The 19,317-nt window shown below is 44.1% G+C and overlaps 1 protein-coding gene across 3 annotated transcripts in view; it reads left to right on the forward strand.

Annotated features, from left to right (window-relative positions):
* The window catches only part of Hus1 (HUS1 checkpoint clamp component), a 30,955-nt gene extending 11,638 nt beyond the window's left edge, over positions 1-19,317 (forward strand). For 2 of the 3 annotated variants that reach the window (XM_021177476.2, XM_021177477.2), the window contains exons 6-8: positions 7,831-7,930; positions 9,251-9,370; positions 15,535-19,317. In XM_021177476.2, coding sequence (XP_021033135.1) covers positions 7,831-7,930; positions 9,251-9,370; positions 15,535-15,617 — 303 coding nt within the window. In that variant the 3' untranslated portion in view covers positions 15,618-19,317. Of the gene's footprint in view, positions 1-7,830; positions 7,931-9,250; positions 9,806-15,534 lie in introns of those variants that run through there. The other variant, XM_021177475.3, reaches the window with a different exon arrangement.

The raw sequence follows: 19,317 nt of genomic DNA on the forward strand, positions 1-19,317 counted from the left end.
TTGTTCATTTCCCTCATCTGTTTGGATGTGTTTTCCTGTTTTTCATTAAGGACTTCTACATGTTTGATTAGGTTATCCTGTTTTTCTTTAAGGATTTGTAACTCTTTAGCAGTGTTCTCCTGCAATTCTTTAAGGGATTTTTGTGCTTCCTCTTTAATGTCTTCTACCTGTTTAGCAGTGTTCTCCTGTATTTCTTTAAGTGTGTTATTAAAGTCCTTCTTGAAGTCCTCTACCATCATCAGGAGATATGCTTTTAGATCCGTGTCTAGCTTTTCCGGTGTGTTGGGGTGCCCTGGACTGGGCGAAGTGGGAGTGCTGGGTTCTGATGATGGTGAGTGGTCTTGGTTTCTGTTAGTAAGATTATTACGTTTACCTTTCGCCATCTGGTAATCTCTGGGGTTAGTTGTTGTCGTTGTCACTGTTTAAAGATTGGAGCAGAAGCTGTGTTCCACTCACCAGCAGTCTCAAAATCATGTGGCGGGGGTCGTGGGTAGCTGGCGGGTGTCAGCCGACCCTGCGCTCTAGCTACACCGGTGCTGTTCTGGCCGGATGAGGCCTGTGGCCCTACTCAGGCCGGTTTCTGCTTCCCTAACTAATGCAGTCTCAGGTCCCGCGCGCAATTGGATTGGAGCAGAAGCTGTGTTCCACTCACCAGAAGTCTTAAGATCCTGTGGCGGGTGTTGTGGGTAGCTGGCGAGTGTCAGCCGACTCTGCGCCCTAGCTACTTCGGTGCTTTTCTGACCGGAAGAGGCTTGTGGCCCTACGTAGGCCGGATTTCTGCCTCCCCAACCAGAGCAGTCTCAGGTCCCGCGTGATTGGACTGGACCAGGTTGTGGGTTTTGTGACTGGGTTGGTGTTCCAATCCCTCCATCGGAAGTCTTGCCTGGTTACAGGAGATAGCCAGTTCAGGCTCCATAGCTCCATTGCTAGGAGTCTTAGCAATCATCCTCGTAGATTCTTGGGAGTTTCCATTGTCCTAGCTTGTCCCAGAGATGCCACCTCCCACCCCCAATCCAGTTGTCTTTTCTAGTACTCTCTTCCTCTATCCTTCCCCCGTCTCTTCCTTCCTGTTCCCATCCCTCCCCGCTCTCCCACCCTGTCCCCTCCCTTTATCCACTCCTAATGTTTAATTTCTTTCCATTTCTCAATGAGATTCAGGTATTCCCCACCCCAACCCCTTTGGGCCCTCCTTACTTAGCTTCTTTGAGTCTGTCTGTGGTTTATAGCATTTAGCTCTTGTTGGAATCTTTACACCACAAAAGGCTTTTGAAACCTAGGAAGTGTTATCTTTCTCTTGAGTTCTCACTTCAGAGCAGTGCTGCCACTAAGCTTGTCCAACCAAACGCTGTCCTTTCCTTAGTCTTTGTAGCTGCTCTCTGAAGGGAAAATCAGTTTTCCTGGATGTGGCACGCACTGTGCTGGCAGTAGTGTTCACTGCCACTGCCATGGTATTGCTCTGGTTGCTAGACTGGCTTCCTCTAAGGAACTTCTAGGAGGTTCGAGAAGCCCAGAGGGAAATGTCAGGCAACAAATTGAGGTATTGAGTGGCTTTTTCTTTCTGTCTTAGAAAGGAGTCAGCAAAGTGGCGAGTGAGAATGAGAGCGGTGGTAGTTGTTTCATTTCTGTGCTCGAAAAATGCTAACAGGCAGTTACTGAGCTAGAATGGCCAACTGCTTAATGAGCTCTTTGTGGGTGCCTGGGGAGCCAGATTCTGAAGAACTAAATAGATGCCTCTGGGAGAGGCGGCATGTCTTAATAGTTGGTGGAATAAAGAGTTTGCAAAGGTAGGAAATCATCTCAGTCCATCTCCACAAGTACATGGACACCCATCATCAGTAGAGGATCATGGCTGAGTCCTGTACGAAGATCCTGCATAAATGATAGCTGAGGCCAGACTCAGAGGGGGCTGGCGTGGCTACTGCTGTACCAGGACAGAGCAGCAATGCTCACAGTTGTTACTTGGGGAGAGGACTCAGGGCTCCAACACTCCCCCTTTCCCCACAGGACCCTCTCTTCAACTCCTGTTCTCTCTGCCCTGGTACTGTTGCCATAGCTCACAGGAGTCTCCTTTCTTCTTAAGCTCCAACCATGCGCATCCTGGTTCTTTTATCTGAAAGGAGATTTGCCAACCTGTTCAAGGCACACTTCATTTCTGGTTTGGTTGTTGGTAAGGGCCCCATGCAGTCTGCTGTCAGCATTCTGCCAACCAGGAACACAAATGTGTTTCCTAATCTGGAGAGGGAAGGTAGGTGCCTGTGTCAACAGGACCATGCTATGTGCATTGCTGGCAGAGGGTTCTGGGGAAGTGAGAGGACAGGAAGGTACCCTGCCAGCACAGCTCTTCAAGGTGCAGCATTAGCATGCCTTGAAACTGGTCAACGCCTGCTGTCTCCTGTCCTTCTCCCTCCGCTTCACCTTCCAAAGTGGCTGTATAACCACAACCAGGGGATCCAGAGAAGGGAGGAGAGAACACTGAGGGGTGCTGCAGACCTTAGGGGGCCAGTGAGCAGGTTTCAGGGAGCAGCTCATTTAATGGGAGGAACAAAGGCATTTTAAACCTTTGAGCCAGAGTAGAGGCTATGAGATGGGTGTACAGCATTGACTGGGGCCAGGTGGTCATCTGCATAGGGAGGAGTTCCAGGAGCTTGCTGGACAAGGAGAGAGCAAGTTTAACCTGGTGAGTTCCTCTGGTGTGGGCAAAAGTCGGGGTGCAGGACCACGTCTGAGGCTGGTGAGGGAGTGCTCTTACTTCTACCACTCTCAAGATGAGATTTTCAGGGTTGGACACCACTTGCCCCTGCTCCAATTTTCTGAGAAACCACCAAACTGATTTCCAGAGTGGTTGTACCAGCTTGCAGTCCCACCAGCAATGGAGGAGTGTTCCTCTTTCTCCACCTCCTCGTCAGCATCTGCTGTTACCTGAGTTTTTGATCTTAGCCATTCTGACTGGCGTGAGGTAGAATCTCAGGGTTGTTTTGATTTGCATTTCCCTGATGACTAAGGATGTTGAACATTTCTTTAGAGCTTCTCAGCCATTCGATATTCCTCAGTTAAGAATTCTTTGTTTAGCTCTGTACCCTATTTTTTAATAGGGTTATTTGGTTCTCTGGAGTCTTAACTTCATGAGTTCTTTGCATATATTAGATATTAGCCCTTGATCAGATGTAGTGTTGGTAAATATTTTTTCCCAACCTGGTGGTTGCCATTTTGTCCAATTGACAGTGTCCTTTGCCTTACAGAAGCTTTGCAATTTTGAAGAAATGAAATATGTGCACATGTTGATACAAAGTACAATACATGTTCACAGTTCCAATGGACTTTGGCCTTGAGTTCTGAGGGGCATGATTCTGATATTGTACATTTTTTTTAGAGATGATGGCTATATTGGAAGGGGAAATAAAAGAGATATTATGGGTGAACTTGTAGCAATTTTATGAGGTCCCATTTGTCAATTCTTGATCTTAGAGCATAAGCTATTGGTGTTCTTTTCAGAAAAATTTCCCCTGGTGCCCATGTGCACAAGGCTCACCCCCACTTTGTTTTCTATTAGTTTCAGTGTATCTGGTTTTATGTGAAAGTCCTTGATCCATTTGGACTTTAGCTTTGTACAAGGAGATAAGAATGGATCTATTTCCCATTCTTCTACATGCTAACCACCAGTTGAGCCAGTACCATTTGTTGAAAATGCTGTCTTTTTTCCCACTGGATGGTTTTAGCTTCCTTGTCAAAGATCAAGTGACCATAGGTGTGTGGGTTCATTTCTGGGTCTTCAATTCTATTCCATTGACCTACCTGCCTGTTACTGTATAAATACCATGCAGTTTTTATCACAATTGCTCTGTAGTACAGCTTGAGATCAGGGATGGTGATTCCACCAGAATTTCTTTTATTGTTGAGAATAGTTTTTGCTATCCTAGGTTTTTTGTTATTCCAGATGAATTTGCAAATTGCTCTTCCTAACTCTATAAAGAATTGAGTTGGAATTTTGATGGGGATTGCATTGAATCTGTAGATTGCTTTCCTCACGATAGCCATTTTTACTATATTAATTCTGTCAATCCATGAGCATGAGAGATCTTTCCATCTTCTGAGATCTTCTTCGATTTCTTTCTTCAGAGACTTGAAGTTCTTATCATACAGAATTTTCACTTGCTTAGTTAGAGTCACACCAAGATATTTAGTATTATTTATGACTATTGTGAATGGTGTTGTTTCCCTAATTTTTATACCCAGCTACTTTGCTGAAGTTGTTTATCAGGCTTAAGGAGTTCTCTGGTGGAATTATTGGGTTAATGTAAGTATACTATCATATCATCTGCAAATAGTTGATATTTTGATTTCTTCCTTTTCAATTTGTATCCCTTTGATCTCATTTTGTTGTCTAATTGCTCTAGCTAGGACTTCAAGTACTATAATGAATAGGTAGGGAGAGAGTAGGCAGCCTTGTCTAGTCCCTGATTTTAGTGGGATTGCTTCAAGTTTCTTTCCATTTAGTTTGATGTTGGCTACTGGTTTGCTGTATATTGCTTTTACTATGTTTAGGTATGGGCATTGAATTCCTGATCTTTCCAAGACTTTAATCATGAACGGGTGTTGGATTTTGTCAAATGCTTTTTCAGCATCTAATATGGTTTTTTTCTTTGAGTTTGTTTATGTAGTGGATTACATTGATGGATTTCCAAGTATTAAACCATCCCTGCATCCCTGGGATAAAGCCTACTTGATCATGATGGATGATTTTTTTTTTTTTTGATGTGTTCTTGGATTCAGTTAGTGAGAATTTTATTGAGTATTTTTGCATCGATATTCATAAGGGAAATTAGTCTGAAGTTCTCTTTCTTTGTTGGTTCTTTATGTGGTTTAGGTATCAGAGTAACTGTGGCTTCATAGAATAAATTGGATAGAGTACCTTCTGTTTCTATTTTGTGGAATAGTTTGAGGAGAATTGGAATTAGGTCTTCATTGAAGGTCTGATAGAACTCTGCACTAAACTCATCAGATCCTGGGCTTTTTTTGGTTGGGAGACTATTAATGACTGTTTCTATTTCTTTAGGGGATATAAGACTATTTAGATCATTAATCTGATCCTGATTTAACTTTGGTGCCTGGTATCTCTCTAGAAAATTGTCCATTTCGTCCAGGTTTTCCAGTTTCGTTGAATATAGACTTTTGTGGTAGGACCTGATGATTTTTTTTAGATTTCCTCAGTTTCTTTTGTTATGTCTCCCTTTTCATTTTTTATTTTGTTAATTTGGATACTGTCCCTGTGCACTCTAGTTAGTCAGGCTAAGGGTTTATCTATTTTGTTGATTTTTTCAAAGGACTAGCTCCTTCTTTGGTTGATTCTTTGTATAGTCTTTTTGTTTCCACTTGGTTGATTTCAGCCCTGAGTTTGATTATTTCCTGCTGTCTACTCCTCTTGGGTGAATTTGCTTCTTTTTGTTCTAGAGCTATCAGGTGTGCTAGGTACACAAGCTGTCAAGCTGCTAGTGTATGCTCTCTCCAGTTTCTTTTTGGAGGCACTCAGAGCTATGAGTTTTCCTCTTAGGACTGTTTACATTATGTTCCATAAGTTTGGGTATGTTATGGCTTCATTTTCATTAAACTCTAAATAGTCTTTAATTTTCTTTGTTATCTTCTCCTTGACCAAGTTATCATTGAGTAGAGTGTTCAACTTCAACGTGCATGTGGGTTTTCTATTATTTATGTTGTTGTTGAAGATCATTCTTAGTCCGTGGGGATCTGATAGGATACATGGGATTATTTCACTTTTCTTGTATCTGTTGAGACATGTTTTGTGACCGAATATATGGTCAATTTTGGAGAAAGTACCATAAGGTGCTGAGAAGAAGGTATATCTTTTTTGATTTAGGATAAAATGTTCTATAGCTATCAGTTAAACCCATTTGTTTCATAACTTCTGTTAGTTTCCGTGTTTCTCTGTTTAGTTTCTGTTTCCATGATCTGTCCATTGATGATGAGAGTGGGGTGTTAAAGTCTCCCACTATTATTGTGTGCGGTACAACATATGCTTTGCCCTTTAGTAAAGTTTCTATTATGAATGTGGGTGCCCTTGCATTTGGAGCATAGATGTTCAGAATTGAGAGTTCTTCTTGGTAGATTTTACCTTTAACAAGTATGAAGTGCCCCTCCTTATCTTTTTTGATAACTTTAGGTTGGAAGTCAATTTTATTCAGTATTAGAATGGCTACTCTAGCCTACTTCTTGGAACCATTTGCTTGGAAAATTACTTTCCAGCCTTTTACTCTGAGGTAGTGTCTGTCTTTGTGGCTGAACTGAGTTTCCTGTATGCAGCAAAATGATGGGTCCTGTTTACATAACCAGTCTGTTAGTCTATGTCTTTTTATTGGGGAATTGAGTCCATTGATATTAAGAGATATTAAGGAAAAGTCATTGTTGCTTCCTGTTATTTTTGTTGTTAGAGTTAGGATTCTGTGGCTATCTTCTTTTAGTTTTGTTGAAAGATTACATTCTTGCTTTTTCTAGGGTGCAGTTTCCCTCTTTGTGTTAGAGTTTTCCCTTGATTATCCTTTGAAGGGCTAGATTTGTGGAAAGATACTGTGTAATTTGGTTTTGTCATGGAATACCTTGTTTTTTTTCCATCTATGGTAATTGAGAGTTTTGCTGGGTATAATAGCCTGGGCTGACATTTGTGTTCTTTTAGGGTCTGTATGACATCTGCCCAGGTTCTTCTGGTTTTTATAGTTTCTGGCAAGGAGTCTGGTATAATTCTGATAAGTCTGCCTTTACATGTTACTTGATCTTTTTCCCTTACTGCTTTTAGTATTCTTTCTTTGTTTTGTACATTTGGTGTTTTGATTATTATGTGACAGGAGGAATTTCTTTTCTGGTCCAAACTATTTGGAATTCTGTACGCTTCTTGTTTGTTCATGGCATCTTTTTCTTTAGGTTAGGAAAGTTTTCTTCTATAATTTTGTTGAAGATATTTACTGGCCCTTTCAATTGGAAATCTTCACTCACTTCTATACCTATTATCTTTAGGTTTAGTCTTCTCATTGTGTCCTAGATTTTCTGGATATTTTGAGTTAGGATCTTCTTGCATTTTGTATTTTCTTTGATTGTTGTGTGAATGTTTTCTATAGTATCTTCTGCACCGGAGATTCTCTCTTCTATCTCTTGTATTCTGTTGGTGATGCTTGCATCTTTGGCTCCTGACTTCTTTCCTAGATTTTCTATTTCTAGAGTTGTCTCCCTTTGTGATTTGTTTATTGTTTTTACTTCCATTTTTAGACCCTGGATGGTTTTGTTCAATTCCTTCACCTGTTTACCTGTGTTCTCCTGTAATTCTTTAAGGGATTTTTGTATTTCCTCTTTAAGGGCTTCTACCTGTTTGTCTGTGTTCTCCTGTATTTCTTTAAGGGAGTTTTTTATGTCCTTCTTAAAATCCTCTATCAGAATCATGAGATATAATTTTAAATCCAAATCTTGCTTTTCTGGTGTTTTGGGATATCCAGGACTTGCTGTCGTGGAAGTACTGGGTTCTAAATGATGCCAGGTAGTCTTGGTTTCTGTTGGTAAGATTCTTGCATTTGCCTTTCGCCATATGATAATCTCTGGTGTTAGATGTTCTTGCTGTCTCTGGCTGGAGCTTGTTCCTGCTATGGGTCGGTAAGCCTTTGTCAGTACTCCTGGGAGACCAGCTCTTTCCTGGCAAGACCAGTGCACAGAGGACTATGGAATAGCCCCACCTCCTGGGTGCAGATTTAGGCAGGAAGGATCCTGTCCCTGCTGCTCTGCCACTTCTGCTGTTTTTCCCCTTTTTAATATTGACTTTTATTCAATTTGCAGGTGATTGAAGCAAACCTAAAGGGAGAATTAAACCTAAAGATAGAAACTGAGTTAGTGTGTGTGACTACTCATTTTAAGGATCTTGAAAACCCTCTATTACGTGAGTTTTCTTATGGGTTATATTTTGCTTCTAATAAATTTGTTTCTTATATATTAAGTTCTCAATGAACACATTGAAGCTTGATTTTCTTTGTTTCCCATTTGAGAAGGGGCTAAGATTAGACTCCCTGTCCCTGTGACACAGTAGTGCAGTTAGCACTAGGCAAGGGGCCAGGTTGCCAGACAGAAGGTACAGAAGGGTGCTTCCCTCCTCTGGGATTCTGGTCAAAACAGTGATTTCTAAGAACTTAATAGCCCTTCATCTGTCACTGTGCCATGAGAAGTTGAGATTCTCATCAGGGCTGGAGTCACAAGTTGTGTCTTTTTTTTCTCTGGTCAGTTCAACTATTTTTTCCTTCAAGTTTAAGTTGGCAGATACAAAATATGGTACAGATATACTTGGTGACACTTTTCATCTCATAAAGGCCAGAAAGGCATGTGGGATCAGTTCAGTAAGCCTTGAAGGGAGGGGTGGTTGTATAGCTTAGTGAGCAGTAAGCTCAATGTAGAATCCTGTCCTTAAGTAGAGAAGTAGCCAGATCAGAAGAAAAGTGTCTGGAATAATGGGAGCCATTTTCTGATATACATGTGTCCAGATAAGATGACTCCATGACCTTTAGAGGATGATTGGTTATTCCAGGTTTGTTTCCACATAAGCACAAATATTACTACTAGCTCTGCAAGAAACATTTACTTTGTAGTGAGGGGCACATTGCTCCAGTAAAATGAAGTCCATAGCATGAAGCTTCTGACAAAAGGATGTGAATGACCTTGGTTTGCTTGGTGCGGTGTGTGTTTGTTCATAATACGTATTGAGACTATGGCCTCAGCATGCTAAGGAAGTGATCAACCCCTGAGCTACCTCCCCAGCCCTGACATGAGTTATTTTGGTGTCAAATTACAGTATTGTAACTAGCTCAAATGTCTGCTGAAGAGGATTGCCTTATCGGGCATCACTAGGAGGGGAGCCTCTTGGTCTTGTGAAGGCTCAATGACCCAGGGTATGGGAATGCTAGAGTGCTGAGGCAGAAGTGGGTGGGCGGGTGGGGGAGGACCCTCGTGAAGGCAGGAGGAGAGAGGAGGGGACAGGGGGATTGTGGAGGGGAAACTGGGATGGGGGATAACATTTGAAATGTAAATAAATAAAATAACCAAAAAAGAAAAAATGTCTACTGAATGAGTAACACTCACAGATTGCAGTCTATCAGACTGCTAAAAAGAGCTGTAGGGTCTCTCAGTTAGTAAGCAAGCACGCTTTGCACATTTCTGAGTTCCTTGTTATAGGAATGTTGGACTTAACAAACCATTCATGTCATTGCAGCCTCTGACAGTGTCTCTCAAAACAGACACCCAGAAGACATGGCCAAGGTGCACATTGACATCAAGAAACTACTGCAGTTTCTTGTCGGACAGCAAGTGACTCCCACCAAGGCAGTTTGCAGTGAGTTTGCTTCTCCATTACTCACCTCCTGTGTCCTACATATGCAAGTATGCCCAGTTCTGGGAATCGAGCTCGCTGAGACAGTCAGCCTTGAAAGTTCCCTTGAGCCAGAGGTATCTAGAGATGCTGAGGAAGAGTGATGCTGAGCAGTGTAGAGCCAGAAAGCCAGCAGCCATGCTAGAGTGGCAGTGGGCTGTAGCCTGCCGCTGTCAGCCATGGGCTCTCGCTGTGTGCTGTCAGGACAGGATAGACTGTCTCCCAGCAGCTGAGTCTATCAGGTTTCCCATAATCAGAGTCCTGCACACACTTGTGCGCATACACTTGTGCTGATCTGCAGCTCAGCTGAAGCTCGTCCCTTTCCTTGCCCATCCACGTTCACACACCGGAGTCTCCTCCTCAGCTGTTGCTTACTCATTGGCGGGTCTGGCTCTGACTGAGGTTCCACACTGCTCTGCTCCTCCTCGCCTGCTCACCCCACTGAGCTAGGCAGCTCCTCAAGAGCTTCTCGAAGCTCTGTGACTCCTTGGTTTTGTGTTTGTTTTTGTTGTTTTAAAGAAAGGCACAGCAAATGGCCTGAATGTGATATCCTTCTCTTTATGGAAAGCACCCAAGCGGACCTCTCATCCGTTAGTCGACAAGGCTGAAGAAGATGACCTGAGACTGGACCATATAATAATAAAACAGAAAGTTCTGAGTAGCTCTGTCAAGGACCAGCCTTCCTAAATGACAAAAAAGAAAGGATGTGTCCCAGTTAGAGTTACCATTGTTGTCATGAAACACCATGACCAAAAGCAGCTTAGAGAGGAAAGGGTTTATTTGGCTTACACTTTCCACAGCACTGTTCATCATCGCAGAAAGCCAGGGCAGGAACTCAAACAGGGCAGGAACCTGGAAGCAGGAGCTGATGCAGAGGTGGCAGAGGAGTGGCTTCCTCCTTACAGCTTGCTTAGCCTGCTTTCTTCTGGATACCAGGAGCCCAGTGGTGGCAGTACCCACAGTGGTCTAGGTGCTCACCCATCAATTACTAATTAATTGCCTACAGCCCTATCTTATGGAGACATTTTCTCAACTGAGGCTCCCTCCTCTCTGATGTCTAGCCTATATCAAATTTACATAAAGCTAGCCAACACAAAATGAGAAACCACAGGCCGGGCGTGCTGGCGCACACCTTTAATCCTAGCACTCGAGAGGCAGAGGCAGGCGGATTTCTGAGTTCGAGGCCAGCCTGGTCTACAGAGTGAGTTCCAGGACAGCCAGGGCTATACAGAGAAATCCTGTCTCGAAAAAAACCAAAAAAAAAAAAAAAAAAAAAAAGAGAGAGAGAGAGAGAAACCACAGAAGATATTGCCCGCGCTTTTGTGTCCCCCTGGTAAGAACACGCTCAGGGCAACCGGAATCTTCTGCAGTACAAACTTTATTGCTTACCCCATCAGGAGCCAGTGGAGAAAGGAGCCAGAGAGAGAGCCAGAGAGAGAGAGAGATATGGCGGAGCCCCCTCCCTTTTATGGAGGACTGTCCTCCGCCTCGGACGTGTCACTCCCTGATTGGCTGCAGCCCATCAGCCAGAGTTGTCGTCACGGGAAAGGCAGAGCACATGGCGTGGAAAGCTACCCCGGCACATGCGCAGCTTGCTTGTTTACTACTTAGAACACGGGTGTCAGTGCCATCAGCGCCATCTTGTAATGGCAAATGTGAAGGCGGCTCCTTACATCTCCCCCTTTTCTTTTATTTAAGAGCAATAGGCCACCCATATTAATGAGAGTGGAGATAGAGGTCAAATCCCCAGTGTGTAAAATAGGGGCTTTACACAAAACCTCCTCCCAGGCTCATCACCCAAAGGGGTCTTGGTCCGCTCCCGTGTCGTTTTTCCTGGGGGAAGGACACTTGGACACTCAACCTTCTTGAAAGATGACATGTCTCCCTAGAATAGGCTCATATATGCCACAGAGCCCTTCTACTGCAGTGCTTAGCCGTGCAACTCTCTCAGGCTGCTGAAGCACACTCACTCTATCCCGTGCAATGAGACTAGCCTCGTGGGGTGCAAGAGCTGAGTGGCCAGCGACCTATTGCTTAAGCATAGATAACCATATATCAGGGGAAGCACCATGTTCTAGTGCTGCAAGTGCCTGGGAAATAATCACCATGTCTCTCCTAGTTTCACGGGCCTTAAGCTTACAGACCAATCAAAGAAGCAACACTAATCCACAGCAAAGAACAGCTCCAAATAATTCCACCCCCACCCATTCTTTAAAGAAGGAAAATGTTGAAAAGATAGTCCTTAGGTCAGGGACAGGTCCAAGTGCGTGGGGCAAGTCTCAATTTTTGAAGGGTCTGTTCAAATTTAGCCGTCCAATTCTGTATCTCCCAACGCTGCTCTCCCTTTGTTGTTATCGCACTGGACATCACCAAGACGAGGGACATCAGTATTCCTTTGGTCAGTCTGGATTTTTCGGGTGAGTCTCTCTGGTATCCAAAATGGGTTGTCTTCATTCTGTGGAAAAACACAAACAGCTCCCCTGGATCTTATCAAAATAGGATCCGGGCCTTTCCATTTGTTATTTAAAACATCTTTCCATTTAACCATCTCTTTGGGCCTATCTGGCTCTGAACAATGTCGTTCAGCCGCGGTATGGCCATGAGAATCAAGATTTAAAAAATTGAGTGTAAAAAGTGCTGTAGACACAGACACTCTTGGTACTCGGGGTAGAGCCTCCTCGACTCCCCCTTTCTGTTTTATTAGATGGAAGTCCAGTCAGGTGGGTCACGTCCATCTGACGGCAGAACTGTTGGAATTTTTGAGATGTATAAGCTGGTCCATTATCAGTCTTAAGGAGTTTGGGTTTTCCCCAAGCACTCCATGCCTCAAGGCAATGTTGAATCACATGTGAGGCCTTTTCTCCAGTTAAAGGAGAGGCAAACATGATGCCAGAGCATGTGTCAATGGACACATGGAGATATTGAAGTTTTCCAAAGGAAGAAACATGTGTAACATCCATTTGCCAGACCTGTAGAGGTCGAATACCGCGTGGGTTAATTCCCACCTGAGGAACTGGCAAGAACTCACAGCAGCTTTGACATTGATTAACAATGTCACGGGCTTCTTTTCTCGTCAAGGAGAAACGGCGGCGTAATGTTTCAGCCGTCACATGAAAATTGTTATGAAAATTTCTTGCAGCCTCTATCGGGGATGTTAGGGCAGCAGCCACCACTTTAGTGGCTTTATCTGCCAAATCATTCCCCAGAGCCATGGGGCCAGGTAGGCCTGAATGGGCTCTAACATGAGTAATATAAACAGGAAATCTTCTAGATAACAAAACTAATTGTATCTGCTGAAAAATATTGGCAACTTTACTGGAAGGCTTAACCACTCCAGCCATTTCTAAAAAATTAAGGGGTTCTAAAAAGGTTTTTAAAACTTCTAAAACCACTAAACATTTTACCACTTGAGGTGAATATTCATTATATTGTTTGGATACTACTTCACCATTAGCCACATAGACACCTATGCCAGTTTTTGATCCATCAGTATATACCACAATCCCATTTTTAAGTGGGTTTCTTACTGTTATTTGTGGAAACACAACAGATTGATTTTGGGCAAACTGTAAAATTGGATGTTTTGGATAATCGTTATCTATTTGTCCTGAAAAGGAGGTAACTAAAACTGCCCAATCATTGGATGTGGCTGCCAAGGTTTGAACCTGTCAAAAGTCCAATCTCTCTGCTCTGGAGTCAAAGCAGCAGCGTTTGCTCGGGCCTGCGTTTGTGCAGCCTCTTGCCATAGAGCTCTCCATTCCATATATTTGCCCGCATTGGGGAGAGCGGCTTTTGCAATCATTTGCCAGTCGGCAGGAGTTAGTGCCATGCCGGCAAGCCTGTCTAACTGCACCAAAGTAAAATTAGCATTGGCTCCATATTTACGGACCAATTCAGCAAGCTCTTTCATCTGTATATACTCTACTGGAGCGTGGACACACCCACCCTCAGCTCCTTCAAAGACCGTAAATGCCTGTTGTATCTTCCTTTGTTTCTCTCTTGGAATGAACGAGTCTGCGCACTGTCTCTCTGCGCAGGGCTGACGCACTACGCAGGGCGGGGGCTCCGCATAGGGCGGAGGTGCACTATGACCCTGAAGCCGACTGCCCTGAGGCCAAGCAGCAAGCTGGCCTTTGCCAGCCGCTTTTGGCTTTTTTCTTGACTTAAAAGCTCGAATTTCTCTCTCATAACGAGCTGCTCCCTCCTCCAAGTCTGTTTCCTCAGAAGGGCTAATTTCTTTATCTGATTCACAGCTACTAAGAACTGGCTCTTTAAACTCATCTTTTTTCTCCTCTTTCCTTCCAATCTCTCCCCAGGTATTCTTCCCTGACATTAACTTTTCCTTGGGTTCAAGACCCATGGAAAGGCCTGTATACTTATTTGGCGCACCATGTTTCCTCTTTTTTTCTGCTCTCTCTCCCCGCTTTACTTCTGATAGACTGTCTTGAATTTCGTTCAGAATTCTCCACCCCATCTTAACTGCTTGTTGACATATGAAAAGAAACAAAAAGGCTTTTAACACTAGAGAAAGTTCAAGACCAGACATACCTTGTAAAGCTGTAACGCGCCGTCCGTTCCCCAGCTGAAGAGTTCTGAATCTACGTCGGATCCTTCTCAACAGTCTGTTTCCGGGAACACTTCATTAACCACAGTTCCCCAGCTGATGAGTTCTGAACCTACACCGGGTCCTTCTCAACAGTCTGTTTCCGGGAACACTTCATTAACCACAGTTCCCCAGCTACAGAGAACAGAGTAGAATCTACTCTCAGTCTTACCACTAAACATTTAGATGCCACTCTCAGGGTTTAACGTTAAAAAAACAAACAAAAACAAAAAACAAAAAACAACCACCACCACCAACAACAGAAAACCCCAAAAGCCTACAAAGGAAGAGAAGCCATTCCCGCAGCGAGTGATGGGGCCAGTGACAATCCTTCACTTGGTGCTCTGGAGTGTGTGAGCCATTACTACCATGGCATGCTCAACTCAGGGGGGCCACCGAGATGTGGTGGCACATTTCATTTTCATTTCTTTCCAGGGCTTTTGTGACAGAGGTCACAGGGGACTGAAGGGGCAGCTATGGGCTGGGGAGATGATGTAGGGAGACATTTTACAATTTATCAAGATTCAAGTACAGGTCCCTCCCCCCATGCCCACCCAAGCCCCAACAGTAAGTTTCTTAAATATGTCAGCAATGCCTTAGTGGCCCATTCTGGGGCAAGGCCATCTCTAGGAGAGCAATTTGAATAGTCAATGTGAAATCAGCTGGGGGCGGGGGGGAGGCTTCAGATGAGACCGGGGACTGCAGAGGACCCTAGATGTGCTTGTTATGGACAATTCGTTGGGATGGAGACGGGGAGAGAGGTGAAAGGTCTACCTCCAGAGACAGCGAGGCAGTGCAACTCTGGCAGGAGGTGGCTGGACTCTCCTTACCCCCAAAGCCTCCTTCCCTCCCTAGCTGAAGCTCCTAGTAAAACTGCAGTTCAGCCCTCTGGATTGCTCCAGCTTTTAGCAACCAGCCTTGATTTAGTGCTCTCCCTCCCTTTTATGGAGGACTGTCCTCCGCCTCGGACGTGTCACTCCCTGATTGGCTGCAGCCCATCAGCCAGAGTTGTCGTCACGGGAAAGGCAGAGCACATGGCGTGGAAAGCTACCCCGGCACATGCGCAGCTTGCTTGTTTACTACTTAGAACACGGGTGTCAGTGCCATCAGCGCCATCTTGTAATGGCAAATGTGAAGGCGGCTCCTTACAAGAAGAGACTGTATGAGAGGCTATGGGATCAGAACACAGGGAAGAGTTTCATGGTTTGTCGTATAGCTATCACCGTGTGCACAGGGACACAAACATTCAGACCTTGCCCATATACTTTGTCACCTCACTGTGAATACATGCTTTTACCAGGAAGGCTAAATTGGTTAAGTCGACCTGATTTTTTCCCCTAGAGCCTGGGCAGTTTCATTCTTCACCTCTCACTCTGTTCCCAGTGGGTGGCAGTGGCATGTGCTGTGACCCTCAGGAGCCCTCAGAGGAAACAGACACCAAACATAAGCGGTGCTTATGCAGATAAGCCTTTGTGATAGGTGGGGATGAGGATCTGTCTTTAACATCTGGGTCTTCTCTTTCTAGATATTGTGAATAACAGAACTGTTCATTTTGATTTGCTCCTGGAAGACGTCTCCCTTCAGTATTTCATCCCAGCCTTGTCGTAGCACCGTCTCGGCAGACTCAGGAGCACAGAGACCTTCGTCACTATGAGAGAAGGACTGGACAATATGGTCAGTCAGCTGCCTATCTGCACAGTACTATACATCTGTACTTGGCTTATTTCTCTCCCTATGCTGCTTTAAGCACAAATGGAATTAATGAAGCACAGTTGGATAGTCACTCCTTCAAATTACTCAGTACCAATCCCCTTATCTCTTTTAAGACATTAAGAAGAAAAGAATTTATTTTTTATAGAGTTTTTGTTGTTTTGTTTTCTTCTGATGCCGGAGATGAGACCAGGGTGTCATGCATACTTAGCACACACTCTGCCACTGAGCTGCTCCCCACCCCTATCTAAAATTTGAGTAGTGGTTTATCAATGAGGTTGCAAAAATTATATGTGTAGAATTCATGTTGCAGTCAGTACAACCCAGGTAGTTTGCAGTTCATTCCCTGGTATAACACACAGCTGGCTGCTTTCAGAGTTTAGCATGCTCATTTCTCCCATCCACACATCTAGGAGATCAGTGCAAAATGGACAGCCCCTCTGTCCCTGCAGCATGCCCAGTCTCTCACCACACCGTTGAGTATACAGCTCCTGCATGTGGAGCCTTGCGTGATTTACTGAAGATTCAAGTCCACTCACTTCCTTCTCGCTGCCTGCAGAGCTCCCAGCCTGGAGAAACTGGGTGCCTGAGAGCCTAAAGGACCCAGAAACCTACCCCCAACCCACACAGTTCCCATCTTGAACTTGGCCGTTTTGTATTTTCTGGTTTTAGGTTATAATTTAATTCCCTGTTTTGTAGCACTCAGGTCAAGCCCAGGACTGGGTACATGCTAGGCAGGCACTGTGTGCCAAACTCTATCTCCAGTCCTTTCTATCATAATGTTGTATAATGCTTCCACAGTGTCAGATCTACCCTTCTGTAAGGAGCGTTGTTTTGTGTAAAGCAGTCGGAGCTCAGCTGTCCGTCATATCTGTGACGTGCTGAGGGTGTGTCCTGCTCCTGGATTGCAGCTGGCTCACCCTAAACAGTGACTTCCCATTCTCCAAAAACACCGTTACCCGGTTTTCAGCTCTAACTAGGTGTCATGAGGTGGCATCATAAACAGAGTTTTCACGTCACAAAGTCAAGGCCTAAGTTGCCTAGGATAAGATCTTAAAAGAAAAAAGAAAATTAAACAAAAAGAACATTTCATTTTTGGCTTTTTCAAATTATTAAGGAAAAGTAGCATTTCTCAATGGCTGTTAGGATTATTCATTGTAGTTTCCATTGTTACTAGAAAGGTTCTTGTATAAGCCAAGCTGGACTCAGATGCGCTCTACATAGATTGGCCTGGAACTCCCAAGCTCCTATCCTGTTCCTAAGTGCTGTTATGACAGATATGAGCCATCACACCACTGGCTCTGCTGCTATTTAATAATAAGACATATTTAATTAAACTAATATTTTAAAACTAGGGATTCTTTCATCGTTAATACTTGTAACAAAAATAAATCAAAATCATGATGGAGATGGAATTTCAGGAGACTCCCTACACCTTGTTCCTTAGGCTTGTCTTTCTGCCGGAAGTACCAGAACCTCACTAGTCACCAATTTCACCGCTGTGTCGCATACCTGATGCCAGTAACTTTACAGTGACCTAACGTTGGGGGAGAACAAGCTTCCATTGGCAGTCAAGGGATGTGGTCTTTCTGGTTCTTGCCACAACTTTCTGCGTAGTGTTCCTTTCATAGCTTATGTCTCAAGGAGCTGTAGTCAAGGGAGGGAGCTGAGAAAGAGCTAGGTTAGGAGAACTGGGAGCTGCTTTGTGAAACCCCATCCTGAGGTGGAGACTGAGACCAGAGACATTTTACTGTGTGTTGTCTGCAGTTTGGAGATGGACTTTCACTCACTATGACTGCCTAAACTCTGAGGTTTGCAGAGTACTTCCATCCATATGAGAGCCCGTAAGCTGTCCCTGACCTTGCCTGCCAGGGCTCACAACCCATATTCCTGGTAACTTGTCTTGAACTGAGATTTTAAGACTGTCCTGAGAGAATCAGGAATGCAGAAGAATTCCTAATGCCGTCACTTAAGCCAGTGTCCAAGTGGGCTTGTTATCCTGTGGCCTACCTTGGTTCAGCAGGCACCTTGGTTCAGCAGGTCTCCAGGCTGAGTCTGTCCTGCTGTGCATCTTGCCACAGAGAATCCTGCTCTTGGAAGTCTGAAAAGCAGTTCAACATTAGTTCCGGGGCGGGAATTCTAGTTCTTCCACCAGGAGCAGTGGCTGATGACATTCGGTAAACGTCACCCAATTAGTGGAATACCCTTTGTTTTTAAGAGATGTAATTCTGTACTTTTTAATTTTAAAGATTTTGCTGGGTTGTCAGAGCGTACAAGCTGGAGAATTGTTAGATGGTTGAGGGTTCTATGGCTGTCACTCAATCCACAGTCGTTCCTCGCCTTTCACTCTGTGCCTTCCCTCTTGGGCACCTGGTTATCTCTCTCAGTTTCTATACTTACCTGCTCTGCACAGCTTTTTAACCTCCTCCCAAGACGCCCAGGCCTCTGAAACCACCATTCCTTACTACACCTAGGAGGGCCTGGTGCTCTTGACTCTGTGGTAATCAGAATCTGCAATCTGCGTGTCAAGTGTATACTCGTCCCAGCCTTTGCACCTTGGCTTCTGCCCATGTCCATCCTTGTATAGTAAATCTGTCTAGAAATGCTGTCTTTCTGTAGGCCCTGTAGCCACTGCAAAGCTTGACAGCCTTGCCATTTCTACAAGGGTGCTCTCCCAGCATTCACACGTTGATTGCTGTGAGGCACATCCTGGATTGTATTTAAATGGCCTGGGTAGGCTAGCGCTGCTCTGCTCACACTGTCTCATGTGAACAGACCAGAACAGACTCCTACAAAGTCTCAGAATGTGGGGAAGCCAAATGCCAGCTCCTGTCTATTTCCACTGTGGAGTCATATAAAGGGAATTTCTCAGTGTGTGGTCTATGAGCTGCATAGAGCAGCTTTGTAGTTACCCTGACTGTCTGCTCATGGTTTTGCATTTCTCTGTGACCCAATGGGTGGCACAGCTTCACTCCAAAATTTGGAGAATTCAGGGTAGTCGTCTTGCTGCTGGAAAGTGAGTAGTTGGAATTATGTGGTGACATGGAGAAGTCACAGTCTTTACTCCACCTTTTTGCTAATGCCACACTCCAGTTCTGTGCTTTTGTGTGGATTCTGATGGAGAGTCTAAAGGGAGCATGAGTTGGTCAGTTTTTTTTTTTCTAAAAACAGTGTTAAACTAAGAGATGATAAATTAGAATCATTTGGACATTGATGGTAGGAGGGGTGTTAGTACCAATGTCCTGAAGGTCACTTTGCTATTTACTATCCGTGGGAAAGCTTGAAACTGCTTCCTTTGATTTAATACTTATGCTTGTAAGAGTCATTTAACACAGGTTATAATCAAAGCTTAGTACTGTTATAAATAAGAAATTTCCTAATGTGAATGAACAGGGAATTGGTAGATAATCTGTGCTGTAATATCATACCCTAATGCAATACAATAAAGTGCTGCTAATATGGTAACAAATTAGTGGGATGCTGGTGTCCATGGTGTGTGACATTAAAGACCAGGAAGCCTGGGTGTTTTTTACTTCAGTCTTTTTATATTTGTGTATTTTCTAACAATTTCACAACCAACATTGTAATGACAATATTT

Source organism: Mus caroli, unplaced genomic scaffold (assembly GCF_978045245.1).
Source record: "Mus caroli unplaced genomic scaffold, Mus_caroli_1 scaffold_13, whole genome shotgun sequence".
Taxonomy (NCBI): domain Eukaryota; kingdom Metazoa; phylum Chordata; class Mammalia; order Rodentia; family Muridae; genus Mus; species Mus caroli.